Source organism: Leuciscus leuciscus (assembly GCF_965113295.1).
Source record: "Leuciscus leuciscus genome assembly, chromosome: 14".
NCBI lineage: Eukaryota > Metazoa > Chordata > Actinopteri > Cypriniformes > Leuciscidae > Leuciscus > Leuciscus leuciscus.
In genome coordinates this window covers 11,310,688-11,338,227 of record NC_138738.1, presented here as the reverse complement: position 1 = coordinate 11,338,227, position 27,540 = coordinate 11,310,688, and the positions used below count along the sequence as shown (strand labels likewise).

Here is a 27,540-nt window from a genome sequence, read left to right as displayed (position 1 = left end):
ATTTTTCAGTGTCTGCTAATGCGTGTGCATATAAAGTGTTTGTTGATAGTAAAGTGATCAGCATGACTCGATTTGCTTTTGTTTGTATATGTGACTGAGTGCAATGTCTCTGAATTACAGTCTAAAGCAAAACATTCAGAAAATGTCCTGAGAGGAATGTGCCATTGTGTAAAAACAATAAAATATAATAAATAAATAAATAAATAAATAAATAAATAAATAAATGCAAAGTTTTTGAATTACAGTTCAGTGTAAACATTCTAAAAATGTCTTTATTAATGGGTAAAAATAATATAATTCATATGTAGAGTAAGAACAGAGACAGGTGAAAGCATAAATACAATAATATTTCAGTGATTTTAGTTCAAGTGCTTTTTATTGTAGGTTCATCATCAGAATGTCAAGTTTATGAAGAAATGATCCAAAACCCCATTCCTTTTGTTGACATGCAATACTGTATTAATTGCATATTGTAACAAACATATCCATGATGGTGGATTTAGCATACAATTGATATGATGCTACTTAATTTAAGATAAGCACTGTGAAACAAATGAGGAAGATTAAAAGAATTGTGGCGAGTTTGGTTAAAGGCATGAGTTATACTCCATCTAGTGGAGAGTTTGGTTAAAAACATGATATAAAACATGAGTTATATAAAATATGGGTAGCACTTTATTTTATAGTCCTGTTCCCCATTTAAATACTATGTAGTTATTATAGAAAATACAATAACTGGGTAATAACTAGGTACTAACCCTGAACCTACCCTTAAACCTAACCTTAACCGGTAACACTTTACAATAAGGTTCATTAGTTAAATACCTTAGTTAACATGAACTAAGAATTAACAATACTTCTACAGCATTTATTCATCTTAGATAATATTAATTTCAACATTTACTGATACATTATTAAAATCAAAGGTTGTATTTGTTAACATTAGTTAATGCACTGTAAACTAACATGAACAAACAATGAACAGCTGTATTACTATTAACTAACATTAACAAAGATTAATAAATACTGTAACAAATGTATTGCTCGTTGTTAGTTCATGTTAATTAATACATTAACTAATGTTAACTAATGAACCTTATTGTAAAGTGTTACCCCTTAACCCATGTAGTTACCTTATAATACCCAGTACTTTCTTTGGTAAGTACACTGTAAGTACTCGTATGTGCACATACTGAAAAATAAAGTGCAAAATATATACTTAGTTTCCTTCAAATTGCATGAATTTGAAAAAAGTTACCATTTGAGAATGTCACTAGTGTTTCAAATAAGTAACATTGTCAATTATCAGCTCATATGGAAACATTCTGACATCTAGAATACAAAATTCAGCACCATAGCTTTATACTACAGTCAGTACATCACAGTTAGATGACCATGTTAATAATCATCAAAAATAGCACCATTGAAAAGTTTCCCATATCAATATAATACAGAGTTAGGCACTCCATACTACTGTATATCTCACATTGAATTTAATTCATTATGTTAAAAATGTGTCTTTAAGCCATAAAAAATCTGTGAAAATCCTTAAAGCTTTTGTATGGTTTCAGGAGATTTGAAGTAGAGCACAGGTCAAATGTGCTTTGTGGTGCTTTTTGAACCATTATATGGAAGAGACCAGAGCAGTCAACTTTCTGCATAAGATCTCCTTTTGTGTTCCACATTAAGAATATTCAGGTTTGGAAATGCATGAGAGAAAATTATGGCAAAATGGCTTTTTTTTTTTTAAAGAATGTGCACTTAATTACTAAAAAAGTCACAGAGAGCACTTGCTCAACTAATATGCAGTTCTCTTTTATTTCTGACAGTAGATTGATAAGGTATATGGGTTTTGAATAAAGATAAACTCACAATGCAACTGATGCAGTCTAAAATGTATTCATTGCATTTAAGTCATATTAATTCACAAGAATCTGTATGAAATCCTGTTCTCCAAAAGATTCCTCAGGATGACTTCGGCCCTTCTCTCTTTGTAAAAGTGTCAGTGGTCCGTCTATGGTTTAGTGAAAGTTGCTGATGCATGGGTAAGAGTGTATAAGATATATTGACTGTGTGCATGTTGTGTTTGCAGCGTAAGGAGGTGATAGTTTGTCTAGGTCGTATGCTTATCACGTCCAGTGAGGGGGTTGGACGGTAAAGAGATGGAAGGTTACTGCGTGTCCTGTGTGTGTGAGGGTGATCGGGCTTTGCTAGAGTGTCTGAGAGCTTTTGTGGAAGAAGTTCAGATGGGTTGGGAAAAACACAACAGTTTGAAGGTAAGACTAGTCTGTGGGGACGTTTCCTCAGTTTAGGGTGAAAGATTAAAGATTGCTCCGGTGTGACTTTACGGGAGGAGAGTGTAGGCCAGGCCTTTTTTACCCCCTGTGACTGATTCTCCTTGCTAGAAGTGCAATGCCTGCTTATGAGTGAAGGCTTGTGACTGGTGGATTTTGAAAGCGGCTCAGGGAGAGACTGAATGAGAGGTTTGTAAATAGGGGCACGGGGACGTCTGATTGAAGTCCCCTCTACAAGAAGATTCACTCCCACATACTGAGGAACTTCTACTGCTGCCTGAAAACATAAGAAAACAATACAAATTAAAATAAAGTTAGTTATTAGGACCCAAAAAACTATTAGATTTTCTGTGACATTTTCAGGACAATTACATTTTATACAGAACCTCATTCTCACTACTGTAACATATAAATATACTGTACGTATATATAAAAATATACAATTTTAAATAATAACATAAAAAATATTTAATTATTTTAAGACAATTATTTAATTATCAAATGCCTAATAATTATAACAACAACAACAATAATAATAATATATATATATACAGTATATACACATATATTATTATTATTATTATTATTAGGCATTTGATAATTAAATTGATAATTTGATAACTATATATTATATATATATGGGTAATTATTTAAATATCAAATGCCTCCAAAAGTTGAGTAAAGAAATTAAGATTTTTTTTCGGGAAAGACACGCTTAATTGATAAAGTGACAGTAAAGACATTGTTACAAAAAAAAACTATTTTAAATAAATGCTGTTCATTTGAAAAAAAATATTAACCAGCACAACTTTTTTCAACAACGATAATAATAAGAAATGTTTCTTGAGCAGCAAATCAGCATATAAGAAGGATCACGTGACACTGAAGACTGGAGTAATGATGCTGAAAATTCAGCTTTGCTGTCACAGGAATAAATTACATTTTAAAATAAATATATTATAAAAACATTTTATCATAAAAAAAACACTTCACAATATTACTGTACTGTATTTTTGATCAAATAAATGCAGCCTTGGTACTTATTTCAAAAACATTAAAAAATCTTACCACCCTACACTTTTGATCAGTAGTATATGTTTTCTTTTTTTCATTTGGTTTGGTGATCCAGACATATCTTGACAGATTGACCCATATGGCTCTCTGTGTGTACCTGTTTGTATATGAGCTTGAAGCCACCAGTGTGAGTGTTGCGGTCACAGCGTCGATCCAGCACCACCCGCAAAGTGTCTTCCTGTACAGCGGGGCAGAGTCGCGCTGTGACTCTTGTGGAGGGTTCCATGGTGGGGCTGGCATTGATCTCCAACAGCCAAGGTCGCAAATCATTTCCCAGCATAAAGTCAGCTCCATAAAGCTCAAAACTGGCTTTGCGAGGTTCCACACTGTCCTGTGCAGTCAAGAGAGTTTGGATAATAGCCTTCTGCATACCTGGAACCACCACCCCTTCCCACAGACCACCACGGCCTGAAGCAGCCAACCAGGAGCGGAACTGCGAACACGACCACATGCACTCAGCGGGTAGAGAAGGACTGCGATCTGGGCTTGGCTGAAAATGCTTCTGAATGGAGTTGTTGCAAAGATGTACAGAGCTGAGGGTGTTAAAGTACAGGGGGAAAAAAGATTAGTTGAAGACTAGAAAGACAGTTGAGGGGCTAATAAAAAAATCCATCTTAAAGGAATAGTGAAAATGTAAAATTCTGTCATCATTTACTCATCCTCAACTCACATGGGACTCCTTGACTTTAACTGCATGGACACAAACATCGGTAGCGCTAAAGTTCCATTTGTTAACGTTAGTTCACAACAGCCGTGGCCAAAAGTATTGGCAGAGACTAATTTTGTGTTTCGCAAAGTTTGCTTCTTTTTTTCACATGTTTCTATGGTACACTGGAAAACAATGATAAGCATTTAAAAAGTTTTAAAGGCTTTTATTGGCAAAAACATTCAATATATGCAAAGAGTCAATATTTACATTGCTGACCCTTCTTCTTCATAACCTCTGCAATTCGCTCTGGCATGTTGTATATTATATTCTGTGCCAAATCCTGACTGATAGTGACTTGCCTTATTAATGCTCGATTTAATAGTTGATTTATATATATTATTTTTTTTGTGCTTCACAGAAGAAAGTCATACAAGTTTGTAACAATATAGGGGTGTGTAAACGATGACAGAATTTTCATTTTTGTTTTCTCACCTGTCCAATGTATGAGTGGAGTAAAGTTGGGTAGAAAAACGGAGGTAGCACTCACGGTAGAACCACACAGTGAGAGGGTTCCAGTCTGTGACCAGGAACCACTGCCTCACATCAAACTTAGTGTCATGCACGAGGAGGGGCCGCTCCAAGTACTTCTGCACCACCCATTTACTGTCCATCATGATGCCGTGGTCTCCATCTACTAAACTCAACATCTCATCCAGCTTGTTCATGCACATTATACCTAGAACAATAGGTCAAGAGTGAATTAAACAGTTTTGCAATATCCTTTACACCATTGACCTTCACCAAATCACCTCTGCCTCGTGACATGGCCCCAGGTTTAATGATCCAGATGTTGCAGAGTCCATCGGTCTCCATCTGAGGGCAAACTTGACGCATCTGCTTCAGCATGCATTTGCAACGCTCCACATATTCTTCACATCCCTCTATCGTCAGTCCTTCACTGCAAAGGAAAAAAAAACATTGCAAGAAAGCTTTCTCTTACCTTACTATTATGCATCTTCACTATTCTACAGATAAACTTAGTGTTAGTGATGGAAATAATACAAGGTTGGAGGAAAAAATGTATCAGTGCCTTTCGAGGAAAAAAAAGGGAACAGAAAACTTAAGCTTATTAGAGATGACAAAATCTTTTTTTATATAATTTCTACTATTTTATTTATTTCCCTGAGACCCCTAATAATATTAGTAAAGGTTTCTTGCAAGTTATTTTTATTATTTTATTGTATTATTACTCACTGGTTGCAGGTTTGATATCAGGTCTAATAGTTATGCCGTTTAGGAATAATAATATCTATTCTACTTATTCTATCTTTATTACTTTACCATGATTGGGCAGTCCAAGTTGCTGAACACCGTTGTTGACATGTAAATGTGTGTAAATATTCTTTAATTTGTCTAATGTTAGAAAGTTGCATTAGTTTGTAATGCTGTTTATTTTCATAAGGTGATTTACATGATATAATGTTCAGTCCCGAAACTTACAGTATGTTTACTAGGTAGGTACATTTAACTATTTTTAAAAAGAACAAGAACTTTTTTATTCATGATATTACTCTTTTATGCAATTTTAGATACTATAAATAATAATAAAAAATTATACTCACTGAATAACTAAGTAATAATTCTTTAGAAACACCTTCCACTGTTGCTCCGAGAGGGTAGGGGTTGTTTCCAAAGTGATGTCTATGTCACAGTGTTCTAAACTGTTCAGATACTCCTGACATACACGCAATGCATTGTCAATTAACGAGGTTCCAACCCGCTGATTGGTGTGCTGTTTACGCCGCTTGCTCAGACCTACAAATGAGAGAAGATGTGTGAATACGTGCGTGAGTTGAAATGTGTGTGTTAGTGTGTGTCATACCATGAGATTTAGCATCATGAACCTTGCTTATTCTCTCCCACTCTGAATCCCCTCCATACTTCTCCAAAACATACAGCAGTAGACTTGTGCATGCAGTGCGTCTAAAGTCATCTGTAAAGAAAAAAAGAAAAAATCTTTATGAGGATCAGGTCTGGCAACGCAAATATAGCAGGTTCAGGGGAACTGTTACAGAGATCATAGATCACAATTGTGCCTGAGAGCAACACTTAACCCCAGTTTAGCCCAGGGAGACTGTGCAGTTCATGTGGTGTAAATCATATTTGGGGAAAATAATTATCTGTTAAATGAAAAGAAACCAATATGCAAATAGGGAAAAATACAGCAAGGACACAGTATATTCCAGATTAAGTGTACTGACCAATAAAAGCATGTTTCTCATCCTCCGCCCCCAGTCTGTAGCAGCGTGGGAAGAATGTATCGGGATCTGCTTCATCAAACCACTGCAGGTTTCTCAAATTCACACACAAACCAACCTGAAAAAGACATAGTATTGAAACAATCGGTTATGAGTAAGAGAAAGAGTTGTTGCATAGAGGAATTTTAGTTTGGAAAAGCTTCTTTTGTCAAGTTTACAATGAACCTTGGTTGTAAAAGATCCCGCCTTTGCATAATGATTGGTCATCTGATCTTTCCGTAAAGACCGGCAGTCGATTGAATCCCTCTTTGTTGTCCAGTAGAAATATGGGGTCTCATTGCGAACCAACCGTGACTAGGGGATAAAAATAAGGATCAGAGACTGTTCACAAATCGCATTCAAAAACCCAGCTGCTATGGCAACTGTCATTGAAATGGAATTCTACTGTTTCTAAACATACCATTAGGTCGTACACATCATCTGCTTCATCGTCCCTCTCTCCCTCCTCTCCTAAGTCTGTATCAAGAAACAGAGAACGTGGTGTGACAGTAGTTAAGGGACTGAAAGAATGATCTGGAATGAGTGGTGTCAAAGTAGCAACTCAAACTATTATATAAAGCTTTAAATTAGAGTGGGTCATTAACTAAACACAGATACATAAGATGCTCAAAGCCTAGTATACTTACACACACAAACACATTTATTTGATCAAAAATACAGTAAAAATTGTAATAATGTCAAATATTAAATGATTTTCAGCATCATTACTCCAGTCTTCAGTGTCACATGATCCTTCAGAAATCATTGTATAATATGCTGATTTGGTGCTCAAGAAACATTTCTTATTATCAATGTTGAAAATTGTTGTGCTGCTTAATATGTTTGTATAAACTATGATTTATTTTTGTCCAGGATTCTATGGATAGAAAGTTATTTGAAAGAGAAACAAATATTGTTTAATTATAAATCTATAATTAAACTGCCTGATAGTGTCCATGCTAAAAACATCTTACAGACCCCAAACTTGTAAACGATAGTCTACCAAATTGTCTATTTGAGGAGGATACAATGACCTTCTGTTATTTTATATTAATTTAATTATAATTACTTTCAGTGGTGTAAAAACAAAGGTCCCAACTGATTTGCTGATGTGGGCACTAGACAGTGCCATATTAGTAGGTATAGTAGGATAAAGCTGTGTGTTCTATTTGATCAATTAAAAAAATACTGTCTTTTTAAATAATTTTTAACTTTTAAAACATCTCCTGGTATGCCCAACAGAAGCTTTGTCAGAATGACCTAACTTCTGGGGACTATTTTGTCCCTTAAGTAGGCTATAGCTAAGTAAACCTACACACACAGAAACCAAGAACCCTTGACGTGTGTCTAGGGAGTGTGATGGAAAGGATCTCATCTTTGTTCTGTCAGATACTCTCACCATCATCATCACTGCTGTCACCCTCATCTGTGGCTTCAGTTTCAGGATCGTGTCGACGGGGATGTGGGAAAGAGGGCCGTGGTAGTCGCCGCTCCACCCATCCTCTTGCACGTAGGCCTGCGCGGATTACAGGATATGGGCCTTTCACCGAGAACACTTTCTTTTCCTACAGCAGAATCATCACAGTCGTCAGTGTGTGTTCATTGATATCTCATTGTCATCATTATTATTAATGATTAAATAAATATCCTTTGCAGTTATTCGATGCACTACTTCTACAAAGATTCTTTGAGATTTTAGAAGTCTAACCTTTATGGCTTTGTCCACTAGAGTCTTAGCTGTCCTCAGTCTGTCCCCATTAATCAGAGGCTGATTTAGATAATTACAGCGAACTTTTCCCTCCAAGGGTGGCACTGTGACATACACAGAAACGCTTTACAAATTTGCTGCACAAAATAACAGGGTCGATCTAGTGTTTGTAGGTTTGGCTATAGTTGTGTGGGCCAATTTTTCTAAATACCTTCACAAATACACTGAATTCCAACTTGTGAGGATATCCGAAGTGGTCCTCATATGAAAGACTTGTTTTTTTGGCCAAATCACGTTTTGATTTCAATCTAATACAATCTAGTCGTCAGGTTTGTTTGATGTGTAGGGTTTTAAATGTCTAATATAAAAACCAATGTGCCCATGAGAATGCCTCACTAATATACACTATCGTTCAAAGGTTTAAGTTCTGTAAGATTTTTTGAAAGAAGTCTCTTATGCTCACCTATGATTAAAAAAAAAATACAGTAAAAACTATAATATTGTGAAATATAATTCAAATTTAAAATAACTGTTTTCTACTATAATAGATGTAAATGTATATTTTACATTTATAATTTATTCCTGTGATAGCAAAGCTGTCACATGATCCTTCAGGAATGATTCTAATATGCTGATTTGTAGCTCAAGAAATATTTCTTATTGTTATCAATACTGATAACAGTTCAACCAAAACCGATATTCATATTTTTTAGGATTCTAAGAAGTTCAAAAGCATTTATTGGAAACAATAGTCTTTTGTAACATAAATGTCTGTATGGTCACTTGTACTATTAATTGAATGTGTCCTTGCTGAATAAAAGTATTACTTAATTTATAAAAAAATATTACTGACCCCAAAACTGAAGTGTAGCTTCTAAGATCCATGTGTGTCTATGTTAGATAATATTATAGTGACATCAAAGGTAGAAAATAGATAAATAAATAAGTGGTGAAAATATGGTGAGTGTGCATACCTTGTTGGTGCATATTTGAGTTGATTCTCACATCACTCACAAAATTGATCTTTCCCTTTTTAACCTAGAGGTAAAAGTAAGATGAATTTAATGCCATTGTTCACGCTCTTTCACACACAAATAAGTAACATATTAAACGCGAGAAGTGACAGCTCTGGGTCGTGATACTCGTGAAAGACGCACGCACAATGCATCAATAGCTGAACAATGTAATTTGTCACTGCCTGGAAACGGCTTTACACAGTAGCTCATCATGCTTGGATTCAACACAAAACTATTTTATGCACATTCCTTCCTAAAAAAAAGAATCACATCACAATATTTAATTTAAAACTTATTGCATAGGTGTGTAGGTCAACTTGACATTATAAAATTTAAAACATAACAAAAACACGTGAATCTCCACAGGCCCGCTCACCACGAAGTTGATCTTGAGATTCCCTGAGCAAACTCACCTGGATTGCTACATTTATTCGCCTCTGGATTTCACACCCGCCAGAAGCCGTCTGTGAAAATCGCTAAGGTCACCGGTGCGCCCAGACAGTTCAGCAGAGCCGCAGAGAAACGCTCAATCAGCGCATGCGCACTGCACACATTCCAGCTCCGAGTCCGGCGAGCTGTTTACATCACCCTAACAACTGTTTCCTGGAAACGGTTGACGCCGTGCGGAAATCCAGTCTGAACACGCAACGCCAATGTTGGAAGCTGAGAAATGTCATATCCAATATTAATTTATCTGGTTAACGAAAGAGGCTTTTAATGAAATATTCAAATAGCATCTCTTTATTGTACTCTGGCTGCATTACTTTAAAGACCAATAGGCTTATGAATAGTTTGGACATTAGCGCTAAATATTGTATTCAGGCGTGTCTGGGGAGTTAAGTACAGCAGTCTCGTTATTGATGAAATACCCATACTCCACAATAATAACAATTAGGTATTATAATTGACAGAATGATATTGTCTGTTAAAACGGTCATGATCAGTCGCTTTGAAAGGCACTTTAATTATTAATGAAATGTTCCATAAAAGATTGATTGTCAAAGCGTCATGCCATTTGTAATCTTAGTGATCTTTTAGCTTGGCCAAAGATAACACAGTGATATGCACACCGCCATTTAACATTATGCATGTTTACTGTATGACCAAACTGTTCCATAGACTGCGTGTCTCAAAATAATAATGTTTTGTATTATGTTTGTTTGTGATTTCTAATAAACTATCCATTTGGAATAAAGGCAGACTATGTAAAACTAGCTGTAGCCTACTCTAAACATAGTATAAAGCCACTAGATGGCAGTACGCTATCTAGCTAAAAGAAATGTTAAAGGGATAGTTCACCCACAAATTCTGTCATCATTTACTCACCCTCAAGTTGTTCCAAAGCTGTATGAATTTCTTTCTTCTGCTGAACACACAAAAAAATATATGTTTTGAAGAATATGGGTAGGCCTAACCAAATAGTCGATGGGCCCAACTGACTTGAAGTTCTAGTATGGAAAAAGAATACTATGGAAAACAATGGGGCCCATCAACAGTTTGGTTTCCGACATTCTTCGAAATATCTTCTTTTGTGTTCAACAGAAGAAAGAAATTCATACAGCTTTGGTGGAACAACTTGAGGGTGAGTAAATGATGACAGATACTTAGGATGAGTCATTTGCTATTTTTTATGGTAAGAAGAGAGCAAAGGATTCCTAAATTAAATTAACATATTTATTCAATTAATTATCATTTAAAAAAGCCAAATAAATAACTGTAGGCTACATATGTAGAAAATTTGTAACGCAAAAATGACTGAACAAAATGGAATTCCAGTGAGTGCCAAGTGAAAGACACTTAACACAATCAAACCCCTGTTCAGTTTGAAATGTAGGCTAGTTTACTTAGTCACTAAATAATGATTTTTCTCTAAAAACTGTAGCACAATGTGTCTCAATATACGATGTACACTTAGCTTGAGATAGGCCTACTGTCACGTTTATTTTTCGCCCTCATAAATTGTACATTTATTAGTACATTCATAAACTATTTCTGGCGCTTTTTCTGTAGGCGCAAAACCGCATCAATCGAATTACAGCTTCAGCAACAGTCCCAGTTCGAGCTCTCTGATTGGCTGGGCGACATATGATGCTGCCACGGTCTGTACCTCTTTCCAAGTCCTGGAGAGCGCGCGCCTAACAACAGCGTTAAAGTGTACACAGGACGAGTGCGTGTGTATCCCTCAACGTGTTTCAGACGGGATCAAGAATAGGCTGCTTAATGTCTCCCGCTCTAATCCTATATATGCATCAATTGATCTGGAGTTTCTCAATAGGAACTGTTATCTGAGCCGCGTCGCTGTATTCTTTCTGTGGAAGCTGCAATCGACTCTGCTTTAAAACGGAGTTAACCATGCCTGCCGAAAACAGCGACCAGGAGAGCATGCTGAGCTATCAGGTAGTTCAATTATTTAATACGAATTTCTCCCCGTGTGTCTTGGGGAAGGCTGATGGGCGTTCTTGCAGAGGGATCCGCACTGTCATTTTGTAATGGGTTGAGTATGAGAGCGCAGGATAGAAATAGCACATAAGTTTATTGCACATGTCTATTTATTTGGTTTTATTCCTCCAGTAGGCTATCTTAGAATACGGTATCTGCTGTAGCAAACAATCTGCAGTGTGCTGTTGTGTGTATCTCACTTACCATATTATGTCATAAATCATAAATCAAACCTAAGATTGCCTTTTAATCTCAAATGGAATAGCCTACAAACACATCCGGGCGCCCCCATTAGTGCAGGGATCAATAGTACTGTGTGTTCCCTCTCGCCCCCATTGCCACAAATATCTTATCGACGCTGCACTTACGGTGTATAATTGCTATTCCCTTTAAAAGCAGACCGTTCCTATTTTTTACATGTATGTGATTTTAACAGATTATTATGCGATATTATCTCATTTGCTCCGCGCGTGGATGTGTATTATTGCAGCGTTACAGGCACGTGCTGCAGCAGTATTCATATTGCCAGGGACAACAGCTCGCATCATTCGTTTATTATTCGCGTCAATTGAGTGAGCTTGTCTTGGGGAAGGCTGATGGGCGTTCTTGCGGAGGGATCCGCACTGGGTTTTTGCAATGGGTTGAGTATGAGAGCGCTGGACAGAAATAGCACATAATGTATAATTTACAATCCATTATACTAATGCACCAAGAAGCTGCGCGTACAGCATCGTAAATTGATTGAGAAATTAAAGCTTTCAGCTTTTGATAGGGTTGCATCTAATAGGATTATTGTGCAAAATATGGCTTCCTTTGGGGCGCTCTTTCTTTCAGTGTACCCCGTTACCCTCAAATGACCTTGACGCCATCCTCTCTCTCTCTCTCTCTCTCTCTCTCTCTCTCTCTCTCTCTCTCGGCAACAGTGTATTGGTGCAATTATTTAGCGCCAAAGTAAAGGATTAATTCACCCATAAATAAAAATCCATCTTTTACTCACCCTCATGTCGTTCCAAACCCGTCTGACTTTCATCTGTGGAACAAAAAAGGAAAACATTTGAATAATATTTTGGTCACACTTGTACAGTTACAGCAAACTTAATGTTTACTTGAGCTTTAAAAAAAAGATGCAAAAGTATCATAAAAGTCGCCCATATGACTTGTGTGCTACATTCCAATTCCTCTGAATCCATACAATGGCTTTATGTGTCCAACTAACAGACAGAACAGTCATTATTCACTGATTGATTTCCCTTTCAAGTGGGTTATTAACAACTACAGCTGGATCATTGAGTCATTGAATAGATCGACTGATTCATTGATAAAATCTGGCTCAAATTTGTTGATAAATCTGGCATTGCTGCTTCTCTCATGAATGCGCCAAGGAAAGTTAGAGCAATTGTCAAGATTTTAAGCGAATAATAACTTAAAAGATTTAGAATATACAATAGCATGCAAGTCGTATGAATTAGTTTGATAACACTTTCATTTTTGGGTGATCTATTCCTTTCAGAAGTTTCATAACAACTACTTGAGGGATTCAAAATGAGACAAAAAGGGAAAAAATATGATGTAAAATAAAACGATGAGAATAGAGTTTACCCAAAGGTACTTCTGAATATGAGAAAACCTTATCATCCAGTGGATAGTGACTGTTGAGAGAAAGAGCATGTGTAAAGCCTCAGAGAAACTGATCGATAGTTTTTCCATTTGTTGAAAAACGTGTGTTTATACAGACACTCTAAGTAGAGAGAGTGAATGTGAGCAAACCATTCAGAACTGTCTGCCTTTTTTTCCACACATCTGACTTGGCTCAATATGTCCATTACATTAATTGAAGCCTAAAACGTTCCAGATTTCTTTTCATACTTCAGTTGTTTTTCTAGAGAAATACTATTTCTATACCTATGATCCTGCAAGATTTTATGTAATGCATTCAAAAGATCATTTCGATCAAAGATTTAACATGAAAAGTTTCAAAACAGATTTTTTTTAAACACTAATGAGGACTAATAATCTAAATAACAAAAAAGGTCATCTTCATTCTTCATTTATGATAAAACTACTGCATGCTTACAGTCAGTGTCCATTTTGCAAAGATAAAATACACCTAATGTACAACTGTGAAAAAATATACTGTGTGTGTGTGCGTTTGTTTTTCTATCCTGGTGGGGACTTCAACCTGAATGCACACTGACTCATGGGGACTTTAGGTCCCCATGAGGAAACAAGCTTATAAATCATACAGAATGAGATTTTCTTTTAAATATAAAAATGCAGAAAGTTTTCTGTGATTGGTAGGTTTAGGGGTAGGGTAAGTGTAAGGGGATAGAATATACAGTCAAGTATAAAAACCATTACTTCTATGGATAGTCCTCACAAAGATAGCGAACCAATCAAGTTTGTGTGTAAATAAATAAATAAATAAATATACATACACACATTATATGGACAAAAGTATTGGGACACATCTCTTAATTATTCAATTCAAGTGTTTCAATCAGACCCATTACCTGCAGGTGTATAAAATCAAGCACCTAACCATGCAGTCTGCATTTACAAACATTTGTGGAAAAAATGGGTCGTTCTCAAGTGCTCAGTAAACTCAAGTGTAGTGTGATAGAATGCCACCTTTGCAATAAGTCAGTTCATGAAATTTGTCCCCTGCCAGATATTCCACTGGCAACTGTAAGTGGTATTATTGCAGACGAAGTGTTTAGGAACTCAGTCATGAAGCAGAAGACCACATAAAGTCACCAACCCTGATTTCATACACTGTAAAAAATTTAACGTAAAATCAACAGTAACTGGCAACAAATATCCAGCAAGCTTCAGTATTTTATTCCACGGTAAAATTACTGTAAATCTGGCAACAGTACTTCACAGCATACCGTATAATAACTTACAGTATATTTATACTGTAAAATGAATTACAGTTCTTGTTTTTGCACTGTATTTTAAAATACAATAGTTAACAGCATACTGTATAATAACTTACAGCATTTGTATGCTGTAAAATTAATTACAGTGCTTGTTTTTGCACTGTATTTTAAAATACTGTAAAGTTACTATGCAGTATAATTGATTATGGTATTTTTATATATATATACACACAACATATAACCAACTACAATCTGTTACACGCTTAATAAAAGAATGAAAGCTAAACGCGTGTATGCCAAAAAAATTCACACAGTTATATTACTGATTATTAGATGTTATGTCAATTATGACAACACACAGAAGTCAGTTTAAAATTCTTTATTAAAATTTAATTCATTAAACTAGAAACACTCCAGACTTGGCGGGGCCAAGCAAAGAGCGAAACTCATCCTCAGCACGCTGCAATCTCGAACAACTGTACACGCTGAAAGAAATGAAAAACATATTCAACACTGCATAGACGTACACAGAGAGATTACTTTTATGAATTTTAGTGCATTATTCAATAACTGAAAATGACTTACCTCTGTTTTTAATGTAGGAGCAAAACTCATCCTCAGCACACTGCAATCTCGAACAACTGCACACAATGAAAGAAATGAAAAACATTCAACACTGCATAGACATACACAGAGAGATTACTTTCACAATGAATCTTCTTTCTGAATGACCCTGATTGATACAATTAAGGTAAAAATGCTCCTGATTAAATGTAATGCTGGTATTTCCCATTAAAAGCAAATGAAATATTGAAATTAGACTTTTGTTTGTTGATACCTTAATTACACTGACTAATCTTTTCTCTTTACTGAATAAGTACTTAAAAGTCTTACCTAACTCTAATAATTCTGCCAGTCATAATTGGTGAATTCCTTGATGAAGTTGGCAACATGTGGATTCAGGGCCCTGCTTTTACGTTGCACCATCCTGCCATTGTTATGGCTCTGCTGAAATTTGGCTCTGCATTTTGTGTTCTCTGGATTTATCCTCACCAAAAACCTGTAAATAGAATATTTTTAAATATACTGAAAAAGCCATTTGCTAAAAAAGCCAAGTTTAAAGGGATACTCCACTTTAATATGAAAATTCAGTCATCATTTACTCACCCTCATGTTGTTTCAAACCTGTATGAATTTTTTCTTCTGCTGAACAGAAAGGAAGATATTTAGAAGAATGTCAGTAACCAGACAGTTTCTGGTCCCATTGACTTCCATAGTATTTTTTTTTTCCTACTATGGAAGTCATTGGAGTCCATCAACTGTCTGGTTACTGACATTCTTCTAAATATCTTCCTTTCTGTTCAGCAGAAGAAAGAAATTCATACAGGTTTGAAACAACATGAGGGTGAGTAAATGATGACTGAATTTTCATTTTAAAGTGGAGTATCCCTTTAACACAGTGTTTGCTACATCCCAGCTTTGGAACATAAAAATAAACTTCTAACGTTAGCATGGGTTTGAATGACCATAGTACTTCACTGTAGATAGGGACATCCAATTATAGCATTTGCAAAATCTTGCATGAAAATCAGTCATAAGTTGGTCACACTGGATAAAGTGTTCACTTTTCCAGTACTCAACATGATCTGCTGATGCCAAACAGTATGATTTTTTTATGGATTCACCAATAGTTACCTCTGGATGAATTCCAAGGTTGATAGATGGCAGATGTGAAGTCATCCTGAGGGTTAACTGACTGGATGACCACCTTTCCTTCTACGCAGAGCAAAAACAAATTTCAAAGATCAAAAATTACAAGCTAACAACTAAATTGCAACTTAAAAATATCAAAAAAGTTAACATATATTTTTTGTAAATGAAATAATTGAATGATTGAATATATGTTAACATATTGTTGTATGAGGCTTCGATCGCGACAGGCAACACGCACACGGTGTAGCTGCTAGCCTAAGTTACACACAAGTGTTCAGAAACAAGAACATTTCGATTACTTTGTTCCAAACTTGAAAATAATAACTGACATTAACATCAAACCTTGTGATAACTAGTATTTGGCTAACTGGCTAACGTTAGAATGTTCGCGTTAAAAAGCTAACATTACCTTTATATCAAATTCACCACCGATTAGGATACTTAACAGTTAATGGTAAAACGGATATATCTTCACATTTGTAGTGGTGAAACATTTAGAAATACAAATTTTTAAGATTTTGAATACAATTTTACATCTTACCTGGCTAGTTCTTGCAGGTTCTGCGTGCTCCGTCCTCGAAGTCAGTCAGGATGAAATGGAAAATTCGAGTGTGACGGCTGACGGTTAGATGATTGGTTGCCAGGTGTATATCCCGTGCGATTCGCTCTTTATGTAATTAAGTGTGTAAATAGAAAGCAAAATAATAATAATAAACCATGGAAATCGATTTTTATCTATTTTACATTGTCTATATTATTGATCATTGGATGGGACTACATCTCCCATCCCAAATTTTTTGTCTATAATAACCTTTGAGATTAATTGGGTTTGTGACAAAATCTGGCAACCATAAAGAAAAAAAGAAGAAAAAAACACCCAAGCAAATTTAAACTTTTTTTTAACTATACTAAATGCCATAATCTATGGGTTACCTTATGAAACGATGTATTATAAAATTCCTAAGATGAAATAACCTCAATAAACCAAAAAATGTCCTCTGTCGGGCTTGTCTGTTGGAATATTACTGTCATCAATTTAACAGGAGTATAAGAATTACTGTAAATTTTCTTCCCCCCCACCAAAGAAAAGCATAAATTGACAGCAACTTTCCTGTAAATAGTTATACGGTGACAAAGCTGGAAATACAGCAAAAATAATGTAAAAGCTATAAAATTGACAGCAACTTACTGTAAACTGTTTCTACAGTAAACTTTCACTGAAAATACAGCAATAATACTGTGAAAACAACAGAAATCATTTACAGTGTAGCCTGATGAGTTTTAAACTTCCACTGGCCTTAATATCAGCAAAAAACCTGTGTGGCGGGAACTTTGTGGAATGGGTTGCCGGGCGAGAAGCTGCAAGCAAGCCTCACATCACCAAGTACAATGCCAAGCATCGTGAAAACGTGTTCTGTGGAGTGACGAATCACGCTTCTCGGTTTGGCAGTCTGATGGCCGAGTTTGGGTTTGGCGGATACCAGGAGAACGTTTGGCTACTTACTTGACAGCATTGTGACAACTGTAAAGTTTGGTGGAGCTAGGAGGGTTAATGGGATGGGGCTGTTTTTCAGGGGTTGGGTTTGGCCCCTTACTTCTAGTGAAAGGAAATCTTAATGATTCAGCATACCAAGACATTTTGAACAACGCTATGTATTTAACTTTGTGGGAACAGATTGGCGAAGGCCCTTTTTTATTCCAGCATGACTGTGCCCCAGTGAACAAAGTCCATAAAGACATGGTTGAATGAGTTTGGTGTGGAAGAACTTGACTGGCCCACACTGAGCCCATGACCTCAACCCCATCGAACACTGTTGGGATGAACTGGAACAGAGATTGCGAGCCAGGTCCAACATCAGTGCCTGACCTCACAAATGCTCTACTGGATGAATGGGCAAAAATTTCCACAGAAACACTCCAAAATCTTGTGGAAAGCCTTTTAAGAAAAGTGAATGTTATCTGCAAAGGGGGACCAACTTCATATTTAGTAGAATGCGATGTCATTACAGTCCCAATACTTTTGCCCATGATGATATCTCTTTCTATTCAAGCCCTTTATATTTATTATTGTTAGAAAATCATTAACAATGTTCTGGCTTAGAGATACATAGCCTTTAAATTTCCTAATTTTGTTATCACTATCTGTCTGATGCTGTGCTCTCTTTGCCTTTCAATGTCTCTCTTTCTCTCATTTGGTCACTTTTGTTTCTGACTGCCATTTTTAAAGATATTTCAGAGAACATGAATAGTTACATAAGGTACTTTGCTTACATCCGTTCAAAATAGTTAGCCAAGAAAAGGCAGTCTTTGTCCAGGGTTAATAAGTTTAACTGAAAACAATGCATGATAGTTACACCACCATTATATGTGACACTACAATAGCATTAGCCTCTTAATGTATATTTTAATATAATTATAATATAAAATAATAAGAATAATGGCCTCTTTAATATGGTTGTTCAGTTCTGTATAAAAAAAAATTGAGGAATTCAAACATCCAGCAGCGAAATATAATATTTCCTTCAACTGATGAATACAAATATAATGTGATATAATATAAAATACAGAGACACCATTACAAAACATATTGTCGAGGTTCTATGGTACAGTGACGATATCAGATGATAGGTAATACCATTGCACTTGAATGATACTCAGTGATTTAATCTCAATGGCATTTTACACTGTACTTTAAAGAATACCATGGAATTTCCTTTGACTGACATGCCAAAACATATTATTAACATGGTACCATGTACACAAGATCATGGTAATACCATGGTACTTTTTTATTACTGCTGCATGAACAAGTACTCACACCACACATACACATACACTGTAAAGTCTGTGAACTAAAGCCATGGTATATTTGAGGAAAATCTTGTGTATTTTGAAATAAAAACACAAAAACTTGTCACACACGGTAATACAAATGCACATATTGTTATATGCAACCACACATAAACTACCCTTTGTTTTAAAAAAATATGCCCCTGATGAACATGATGTCATACAAAATATTATTGTGATAGGAAGGGTGAGATGGTATTGACTAATGAATGAGTCATTCTGCCCAGAGGAACAGGTACTACAGCAACTCTCTCACTCTTACCACAATTCTTTAATTCCTAGTCTAAATACTGTTAGTACATGGAGAGTTACTCATACTGCAGGGTTGACCATCCCTCCCAAAAGTATGCTTTTAGTGGTTTATTGAAAAATTAAAAGTAATCAATCAATAACATACACTCTGCCCCTCACTTTCGAACAACATAAAGCATTCACTTCAGAGAGGAAATGATGTTATGGTTTGTGCGTGTCTACTGTATGTGCATGTGTCAGTGTATCTGTTCAGGCAGACAAGAGCATCTGGTAGTGGCAGGGGTAGTGGTCTGTGTCAAGATTACTAACATAACTGTCAAAGCAATGTGCTGGAGAGCGAGTGAGGAGGAGGAGGAGGAGGAAGGTCAAGAAAATGGCCCATGTGACCTTTGAAGGCAAAAGGGCAATATTCATGTACCCGCAGCCTAAGCGACACATGTGCCCCAGCACACACTGTAGTGTCCTCTATAAACTAGCAATTATTTATTAATTATCTTTCTGCTTTTTTTAAATCACAATTACCAGTTTAAATTATTACCAGAGTTTAAAATTAGAAATAAAGTTGGATGTACAGTCACACTGTGAGAAATAAAGATATACTCTACTGTTCAAAAGTTACTGTGGAAAAATATTTTTCATGTTTACTTTTTTTTTTCAGGATTGTTGACGAATAGAAAGTTAAAAAGAACAGCATTTATTTGAAGTAGAAATCTTTTGTAACATTATAAGTCTCTTAACTGTTATGATCAATTAAATGCATCCTTGCTGAGTAAAAGTATAATTTACTGGCCCCAAATGTGAGAAATAACAAAGTCACATTTGTGAGATATCAAGTCATATTGTGGGCTATAAAAATGACAAGAAATACATTTCTGACTTTCTGTCTCGCAACTGTTTTCATAGCTCACTATTGCAAGATAGAAGAGAAATAAATTCGCAATCAAGGTTTCCATAAAGTACAGACGTTTCTTGTATGTGTCTTTGATCAGGGACTGTATAATTGTTGCCTGGTGATAAGGAGAGGTAAGAAGAGGTCATTTAGCCAGTGGAAAATCTCTTTGTGAGTGACACACATACTGTACACACAGACAGGTAACTAGGTGACACAGGAGCGGTCTAGTCAGCTCAAGTGTTCTGTTATTATTTTGATTAGGGTATATGCTCATGTCAGACCAATAAAGGGAGAAAGACAAGGAGAGATTGAGAGAGGAGGAGTAGGAAAACAGTAGCACAGAGGAGATGATAAAAAATTAATTAATATGTTCTGATAGCCATCTCTGTTTTCTCCTGCCCCCTGGGTAAGTGTTTTAATGACAATAACTACTCAGATGATTCATGACCAGGGCAACATGACAGTCTGAATGAGACATTTTATGACTTCCCTCTGTTTAAGACTGTAATTTAATTATGATTAGGATTACATAACAATAGAATAAAACAAAAAGAAAGAGAACAAATACACTGAAAAACAGCCAGTTGATTATTGAGGTTTACTGTATATTTATCTAGTCAATTTAAAATAGGCCTATATTTCTACTATTTTATATACATTTATGTAACATCTATTACCTGGAAATGCATGTTAAAAACATTAAAATCACAGTGGGATTAGGGAAGCTTAGAAACTTCTATCATTTTATGCAATTGTTCTTAAGTCTGTAATAATTACAGTTCTGGAGGACCTTGATAAGATGAGTGTAGGATAATTATATATTAGTCGGGATGCTGGAAACAAGACGGATCCTCTAAAATGGAAAGCTACAGTACTTGTGTTTTTGTTGTGACACACAACGTAAAGAATGACCTCAATGCTGATCCACACACAACAGTCAATCAATACCTCACAGATTAAACATACATAAGCCTCAAGCTAAAACAGAACAGAGCAACATTTCCAAGTATGGCGGTCAACAAGTAATGCTCTCATAGATCATTTTAAAGCAAATGGGTTCACTTGAGGAATCCTTTCACTTGAATCTATTATTATTGTACTGCACTATTTAGTCCGTGAGAATATCTACACTTTCTGATTTTCTTTTTTTTTTCTTTTTTTTTTAAGCACAAAATGTTCAGATGGATTTATTTGAATTATAGGCTTGTGTTCCTGCAGAGGACAGACGTGAAAACACATTGATGAATCATCTCTGTCATGGAAAGATAGCAGCATCCCAGTGGGATATATTTCACACACACGTGTCGTACATACACACACACAAACAGAGACAAATGTAAAGAAGGAAGTGAAGAATAGGAAGCCAAATAAATATCATTGGCCTCTGTCTGTTTGGAGGTACTGGGCACAGGCAAGAATCTCTTATGCTTATATAGACAAGTTTATTTTATATTACTTTATTTAATTAAATGTGCCATTGAGCATCTATTTTGGATGTCTTCATAACATAACAAAACTGTCACAGGATCTTGCAATATTCATCTAGCCTACTGTAGGCCTAACTTTACATGTATTATTTTGTGTCATAGGTTTCCAGAGTCAATCAGTTAAATTTTGACCAAATATAAATTTGCTTTTAAAAACCAAGCAAATTTATTTCACAAAAATGTTGCCACACACAACATACATAAAGTGTAAGAAAATCACTAACAATGATGAACAAGTAAGGTAAGGCTATGGCAGTCCCAAACTAGTTTTAGTTAATAAATAAAATTAGTAAGTTGGTATGAGCCATCACGGTCATTAAAAACATAGAAAATAACAAAATAAGTGAAAATAAAGTCGTATTTTGGAAACTACAGATACTACGGTAAATAAACAATACTAACATAAACTGTTAAAGGAGTCATCATGACCTGTAATTTTCACTTTTCCACGAGAAAAAATGTATGTTATGATTGCCTAACGATTATACACTGGCCGGGAAGCCGATATTTAAAAGTGAAGCGTTTGTTTACCCCTGGGTTCGTCAACCAGCCCACGTGCACGCGTACTCAAATACGTGATGTTCATTTCTGCGCCAACTTGACGTCAAGTCGGCGCAGGATATACCATATATGGACAGCACCGCAGACCTATGCTGCAGGAAGCCCGCCCTGCCCCTCTCCCCCTCATATTCAGTCGAGCGCCGTCATTACTGAATTCCGATTCGAAGTACGCACTCGACCGTGAAAGATGCAGAAACGTGGTGCACACGTGAGTTGCTCTGTTGTTGACTGCCAGAATCAACATGGAAATGTATTTTCTCTCCCAAGAACGGACCAAGCTCTATCAGGGACCAGTGGATTAAATTCATTTTTAATGACGCGGTTCCTACAACCCTTCCCACTGGCTTAGGTGTCTGTGCTAAACATTTTACAAAAATTGCGTTGCAATGATAAGATCTTTATTCACGCGATCAACAGACTGTCTGTCATCTGCTCAATCAGTGCTCATCATGCTGCAACCTTTCATGTGATGGAATAGATTTAAATATAATGCTTTAAACAAACGATACTTTTCACGATTTGTTAATCTCGATAGCTGTAATAGTAAAAACGTAGTAAAAGTTTTCGAGAGAGTTCATGTAATACTAGCTATTTCATATGCAAGCATGTCAGCCAATCACAGCAGTGGGTGTTTGCACTGCAGTCTCACAGCAGACACGCCCCTTAAAACAGAGCGTTCAAATCTGAGGCTGAAATCAGGCTTGGAAAAATGGCTTTTATTTATAAATTATGACAATTTTTGATGTAAAAATCATACTAACATTATAAGGGCACCCCAGGCAACATTATAAAATAATAAAACAATCCAGTTCATGACTCCTTTAATTCAATTTGGACACTAATCCTGATGAATAGAATGAACATCATACCTGCATCCTTCCCAGCTAACACACGATGTACCCGTTACTTAATTTATTGGAACTTTTTGGTAATACTAATACCATGAATTACTAATTTACAACGTAACTACGAAGTTTAATGCTCGTGATTTCATAGCGGAAGCCTCCGCATTTGCGAGGCGCGTGCACACTCAGCACGGTATAAACATCTGACTGGACAGGACAGTTAGTTTTTTCTGAGGTGAGAGACATTTTACTTCATAACAAGAAAATAACGTTAGAATAATTACACTGACATAATGTCTGACAAAATCTCATCTGACAACAGATAGTGCTAAATTAGGACAGCGTGTTTTTCTCAGGCACCATACATAAGTGTTTTAATGTGTTTTGTCCCATCCGGCCTCCCATATAGAGACTAGAGCACATGTGTCAAACTCTGCTTCTGGAGGGCCACTGTCCTACAGAGTGTAACTCTAACCAGCTCCAAAACACCTACCTGGACGTTTCTAGAATAACCCTGAAGACCTTGATTAGCTCATTCATGTGTGTTTAATTAGTGATGGAGCTAAAAATCTGCAGGACAGGAACTGAATTTGACACCCTTGGACTCTAGAGTGAAACTTGTTAATACTACGATGAAAGCTGTACAAACGAATATATGAAGAGTTCAGATGCAAAAGCCTCTAAGTGCCATCAGAAATTTTCTTCTAGAATGATCATTTTTATAAAGCTTGTATATTTAAGTTAAGTAATTTCACTTAAATGACAATTAATAGGTCATTTGCATTGCCATTTAAGTGAAATGATTGAACTTAAATATACGATAAAAATGATCATTCTAGAAGAAAATGTCAGATGGCACTTAGAGGCTTTTGCATCTGAACTCTTCATATATGTTTTAATTTGGTAATATTTTTAAGGTGCCTCTTTTAATTTATCTCAATTACAGATTAAGGGTCAAATGGTGAAGAAAAAAAATCGCATTTTGATAAAGATCTTTTTATTAGCAGTCCTGTGATGTACTGTAGTATAAAAACCTTTTGTAACTTTCATAAATGAAATTAAATAAAAAACGTACATGTGTTTTAAAGATCACTTTACTTCTAATAAGGGTCAGAGAGAAAGTGGAAAATGGCAATGTAAAATTAATGTTTATGTTATAAATTATGACTATGCAACAACAACAAAACATGACAAGAAGACCTCAGGAAATAAAGTAGGCAACTAAAAATTGTCATTTGAACCCTTGAAGCTTGATAAGAAAGCAGAACAACACAACTTTGCTTAGAACAGTAAATGTCAACTTATTCATGCCCAGCCCTGTAATAACTCTTAAGTCTGTTTTTCCCTCAAACACATTTATCATCTGAGCACTGCTCAAAGAAAGGACCCTCATATGAAATGCTGTTGTCTGTTAAATTCAGGTTTAAATTAACTGTGTGTGGCCTAAAAGTAATTTACAAAGTACAAAGAGAATGGAAATCATACTTCGGACTGAGGGGACCAAGTTTACCTTTTAAACTAACTGCAATAGTAATTGACAGTCATTCCTCAATACAGCCCAACCCCTTAATACTCTGATCACCCGACTACGCCACCTTAGGAATACACCTATGGATATGCCTGCCCAATAAAAGGGGAGACGGCCAAGTTCGTTCTCACCATATGAGGGTGGAGACGTGGATAAAAACAAATATTTTATTTCAATAATCAGAAAAAACGGAATTGTCTAGATAAAAACAAACTCAACTTCTGATAATAACAAATTATGTACAAAATGAAAAAAACATTATTAATGAAAAATAAACAAAACAATATCAATTCCTTCAAAAAAATTCCTGACACAACATGGATTATAGACCAAGTAAACAATACAATACATTAAATATTAAGACAAATACAAAACCAAAGAAACCAAATTACAATTTGTCAGCGCAAAGCAGTTAGTGCTCCCCTCCCACCCAGACGGGCCAGGACTCCTACCAAATCACACAAACGATCTTGCTTTATTTGTGTGGACCATATATTTCCACAAAGATGGTGAAACCTGAAATTAAGATTACATAGTGAATAATATTAATATGTGAAAATGAAAGGTTTCAGCATAAGGTTAAGGGGATTAAAATTTATATAAACAACAGAGATCAATGGGAAGTCCCCACAATGATATGTTTGTGTGAAATCCACAAATAGAAAAAACACAAATAAACAATAGGCCTACTGTTTTTAATGAAAAAAAAATGTATTTAGTGTTAGGAAGTCTATGGTACTGTATGTACTTATTTACACACTCACTAAGTAAGCATGTGTCTTTCAGAGGCCTGATGAGGAAGCAGTGGTGGACCATGGTGGCACCAGCTCAGTTCTGAATATCCATTATGAGAAAGAAGAGCTAGAGGGTTTGTACATAATCACACACAACCATTCAGTTATTCATGTGATATAGCTCACAGCTCAATACAGTAATATTAACTGGAAAAATATCATGTTCAATTTCATCCCTCTATCGCTTTTCTCAGGTCACAGGACTTTGTTTGTGGGTGTGCGGATGCCCATGGGCAGGGAGTCTCACCGTCATCACCGGCCGCACAGCTCCAAACATCGCAGAAGATCTGAGAGAATGAGGGCTGAAAGCATAGCTCAGGAAGACGGGAACACAGAAAGTACCTCAGCGTCACACGGTGAGAGCAACAACAGCCTGGGTAACAAGTCAAGCAATCGCTTGTAGGTTTGTTCGCAGGAAGGTGAATCTGGAGAATTAAATCCTGGATCCAAAATGAATTATATGTGATATTGCTTTTATAAAGCAATCAAGTGGAAAATAAGTTAGTTAATACTGAGTAACTTACATTTTAGACACAATATCCCCAGTTACTTTATATATTTTCGCCAAGCATAAGCCTGAAGGGGCTTATTACACGGCTGCTTGCCCTGTAAGTGAATAAATTAGACACAAAAAATTCATCTGAATCTAAATATTAAATTAGCTCTTTAAACACAAAGCTTCCGCGGAGAGAGCAGTTGCTAGCGTGGCAAGTTCAAACTAGACGGACATTTAAGGGATACGGTATACAGTCATACCACTTATTACACAGCATTTCGCCTCATAAATAATTATGGGGATAGAGATATTGATTTCAAATTCAACTTTTAAAATCGTACCTGTTTGTTATCCTATAATCCAACAGTGTACAAAACAACAGTCACAAAATGGCAGCAGCTGCATTTGTATGAAACAAGAGAGAGCGAGTCCACAATACTAGATGGCATAATTAAATAACTGTACACAAAATATTGATTCGAATGAGTTTTAATATTTTATTAGTTCACCAAAAGCAAAACTTCCACGAAGAAAAACCGTTCCTAGCAAGCGTTGCTGACTTCAGTAACCCGGATGAGCCTACGTTATCTGTTTTCAGCGGTTGTTATCTGGGAATAACATACTGCTGGATGGCGTGATTGACCAATCAGAATCAAGTATTCCACAGAGCCGTGTAATAAACTGCCAATAATGTAAGCCTTTGGAATAGCAAAGACAGAGAGAGTCACTGAAAATCCACAAAGCTAAGAAACAGATTGACAGATAGTTAAGGTTAAATGAATCTTTCCGAAGCACAGGGTATCAACTGTATCATAAAAAGGTTCATTACTCTACTTACCCTGCATCCTCTCAGCATTATGCCCTTGAGCCCTCAAATTCTAAAAGCATGAACTCATATTTATGATAACAAACACTGAAAATTGCTCTGGTGAGACTTGTTTACTGTGCTTCCTTCCTCTGTTTCCTCTCTCACAGTGAAAATGAAAAAGTTTTACAAATATACTCTCTCATTCTTCCTATCTCTCTTTCTCAGATACTCCATCCCAGAGGGTTCAGTTTATTCTGGGCACTGAAGAGGATGATGAGCATGTGGCACATGAGCTCTTTACAGAACTTGACGAAATCTGTGTTAAAGGTGGCAAAGATGCAGAGTGGAAGGAAACTGCTAGGTAAGAATATGTTTCTTAATGTCAACACATTTCCTATCCTGCAACAGGATATTCAATGCCAAAATGTAGGTTAACTCAGGGATTTTGAATCTTTTAGATGGCACAGACCCCAAAATATGAACATCCACATGCTTGGGACCCCCATCTTAATATTTAAAAGGCAGCTATTTATTTTCATGCATAAATACCCCATTTATTGTATAAAAATAATATTATAAATATGTGCAAAATATTACTTGGAAAATATAAAGTATCTTTATATTAATCTTTATGTTACATTATTATGTTCTTTTTGGTACTATACTACTCAAAGTAAGAGACTGTCTATATGAGTCTCTTTTTTCTTTAATACTTCTCAGGTGGCTAAAATTTGAGGAGGATGTGGAAGATGGCGGGGAGAGATGGAGTAAGCCGTACGTAGCTACACTCTCTCTCCATAGCCTGTTTGAGTTACGAAGCTGCATCATAAATGGAACTGTCCTATTGGACATGAAGGCCAACTGCATCGAGGAAATTGCAGGTCAGTCAGAAATCAGTGGGTATGGCGCTTTGCACGTTTAACTGGGAAAGGACCAGGGTTCCCACGGGTCCTTGAAA

At 36.0% G+C, this 27,540-nt stretch overlaps 2 protein-coding genes and 1 long non-coding RNA gene across 4 annotated transcripts in view; 1 reads left to right on the top strand and 2 right to left on the bottom strand.

Moving 5' to 3' along the window:
• Positions 1-348: 348 nt before the first annotated feature.
• On the bottom strand, positions 349-9,574 carry ttll3 (tubulin tyrosine ligase-like family, member 3). Its single transcript, XM_082137129.1, has 13 exons — positions 9,452-9,574; positions 8,997-9,060; positions 8,023-8,126; positions 7,714-7,879; positions 6,736-6,791; positions 6,501-6,629; positions 6,279-6,393; positions 5,900-6,010; positions 5,640-5,832; positions 4,827-4,975; positions 4,510-4,753; positions 3,466-3,901; positions 349-2,571 (listed from the first exon to the last, which is right to left on the bottom strand). The coding sequence occupies exons 2-13, from the start codon at positions 9,007-9,009 to the stop codon at positions 1,966-1,968; spliced, it is 2,322 nt and encodes a 773-aa protein (XP_081993255.1). The 5' UTR covers positions 9,010-9,060; positions 9,452-9,574; the 3' UTR covers positions 349-1,965.
• A 1,592-nt stretch (positions 9,575-11,166) lies between these two features.
• Positions 11,167-27,540, top strand: part of slc4a8 (solute carrier family 4 member 8) — a 32,402-nt gene continuing 16,028 nt past the window's right edge. Inside the window, exons 1-5 of the mRNA XM_082137123.1 lie at positions 11,167-11,435; positions 25,271-25,352; positions 25,473-25,634; positions 26,808-26,943; positions 27,303-27,463. Coding sequence (XP_081993249.1) covers positions 11,391-11,435; positions 25,271-25,352; positions 25,473-25,634; positions 26,808-26,943; positions 27,303-27,463 — 586 coding nt within the window. The 5' untranslated portion in view covers positions 11,167-11,390. The remainder of the gene's footprint in view (positions 11,436-25,270; positions 25,353-25,472; positions 25,635-26,807; positions 26,944-27,302; positions 27,464-27,540) is intronic.
• LOC309474668 lies at positions 14,721-16,757 on the bottom strand. Of its 2 annotated transcripts, XR_014197394.1 has the most exons (4): positions 16,611-16,757; positions 16,052-16,132; positions 14,942-15,416; positions 14,721-14,841 (listed from the first exon to the last, which is right to left on the bottom strand). It is a non-coding gene; the product is annotated as an uncharacterized lncRNA (long non-coding RNA). The 2 variants fall into 2 exon arrangements; XR_014197395.1 differs by having other exon boundaries at positions 14,721-15,416; positions 16,611-16,672.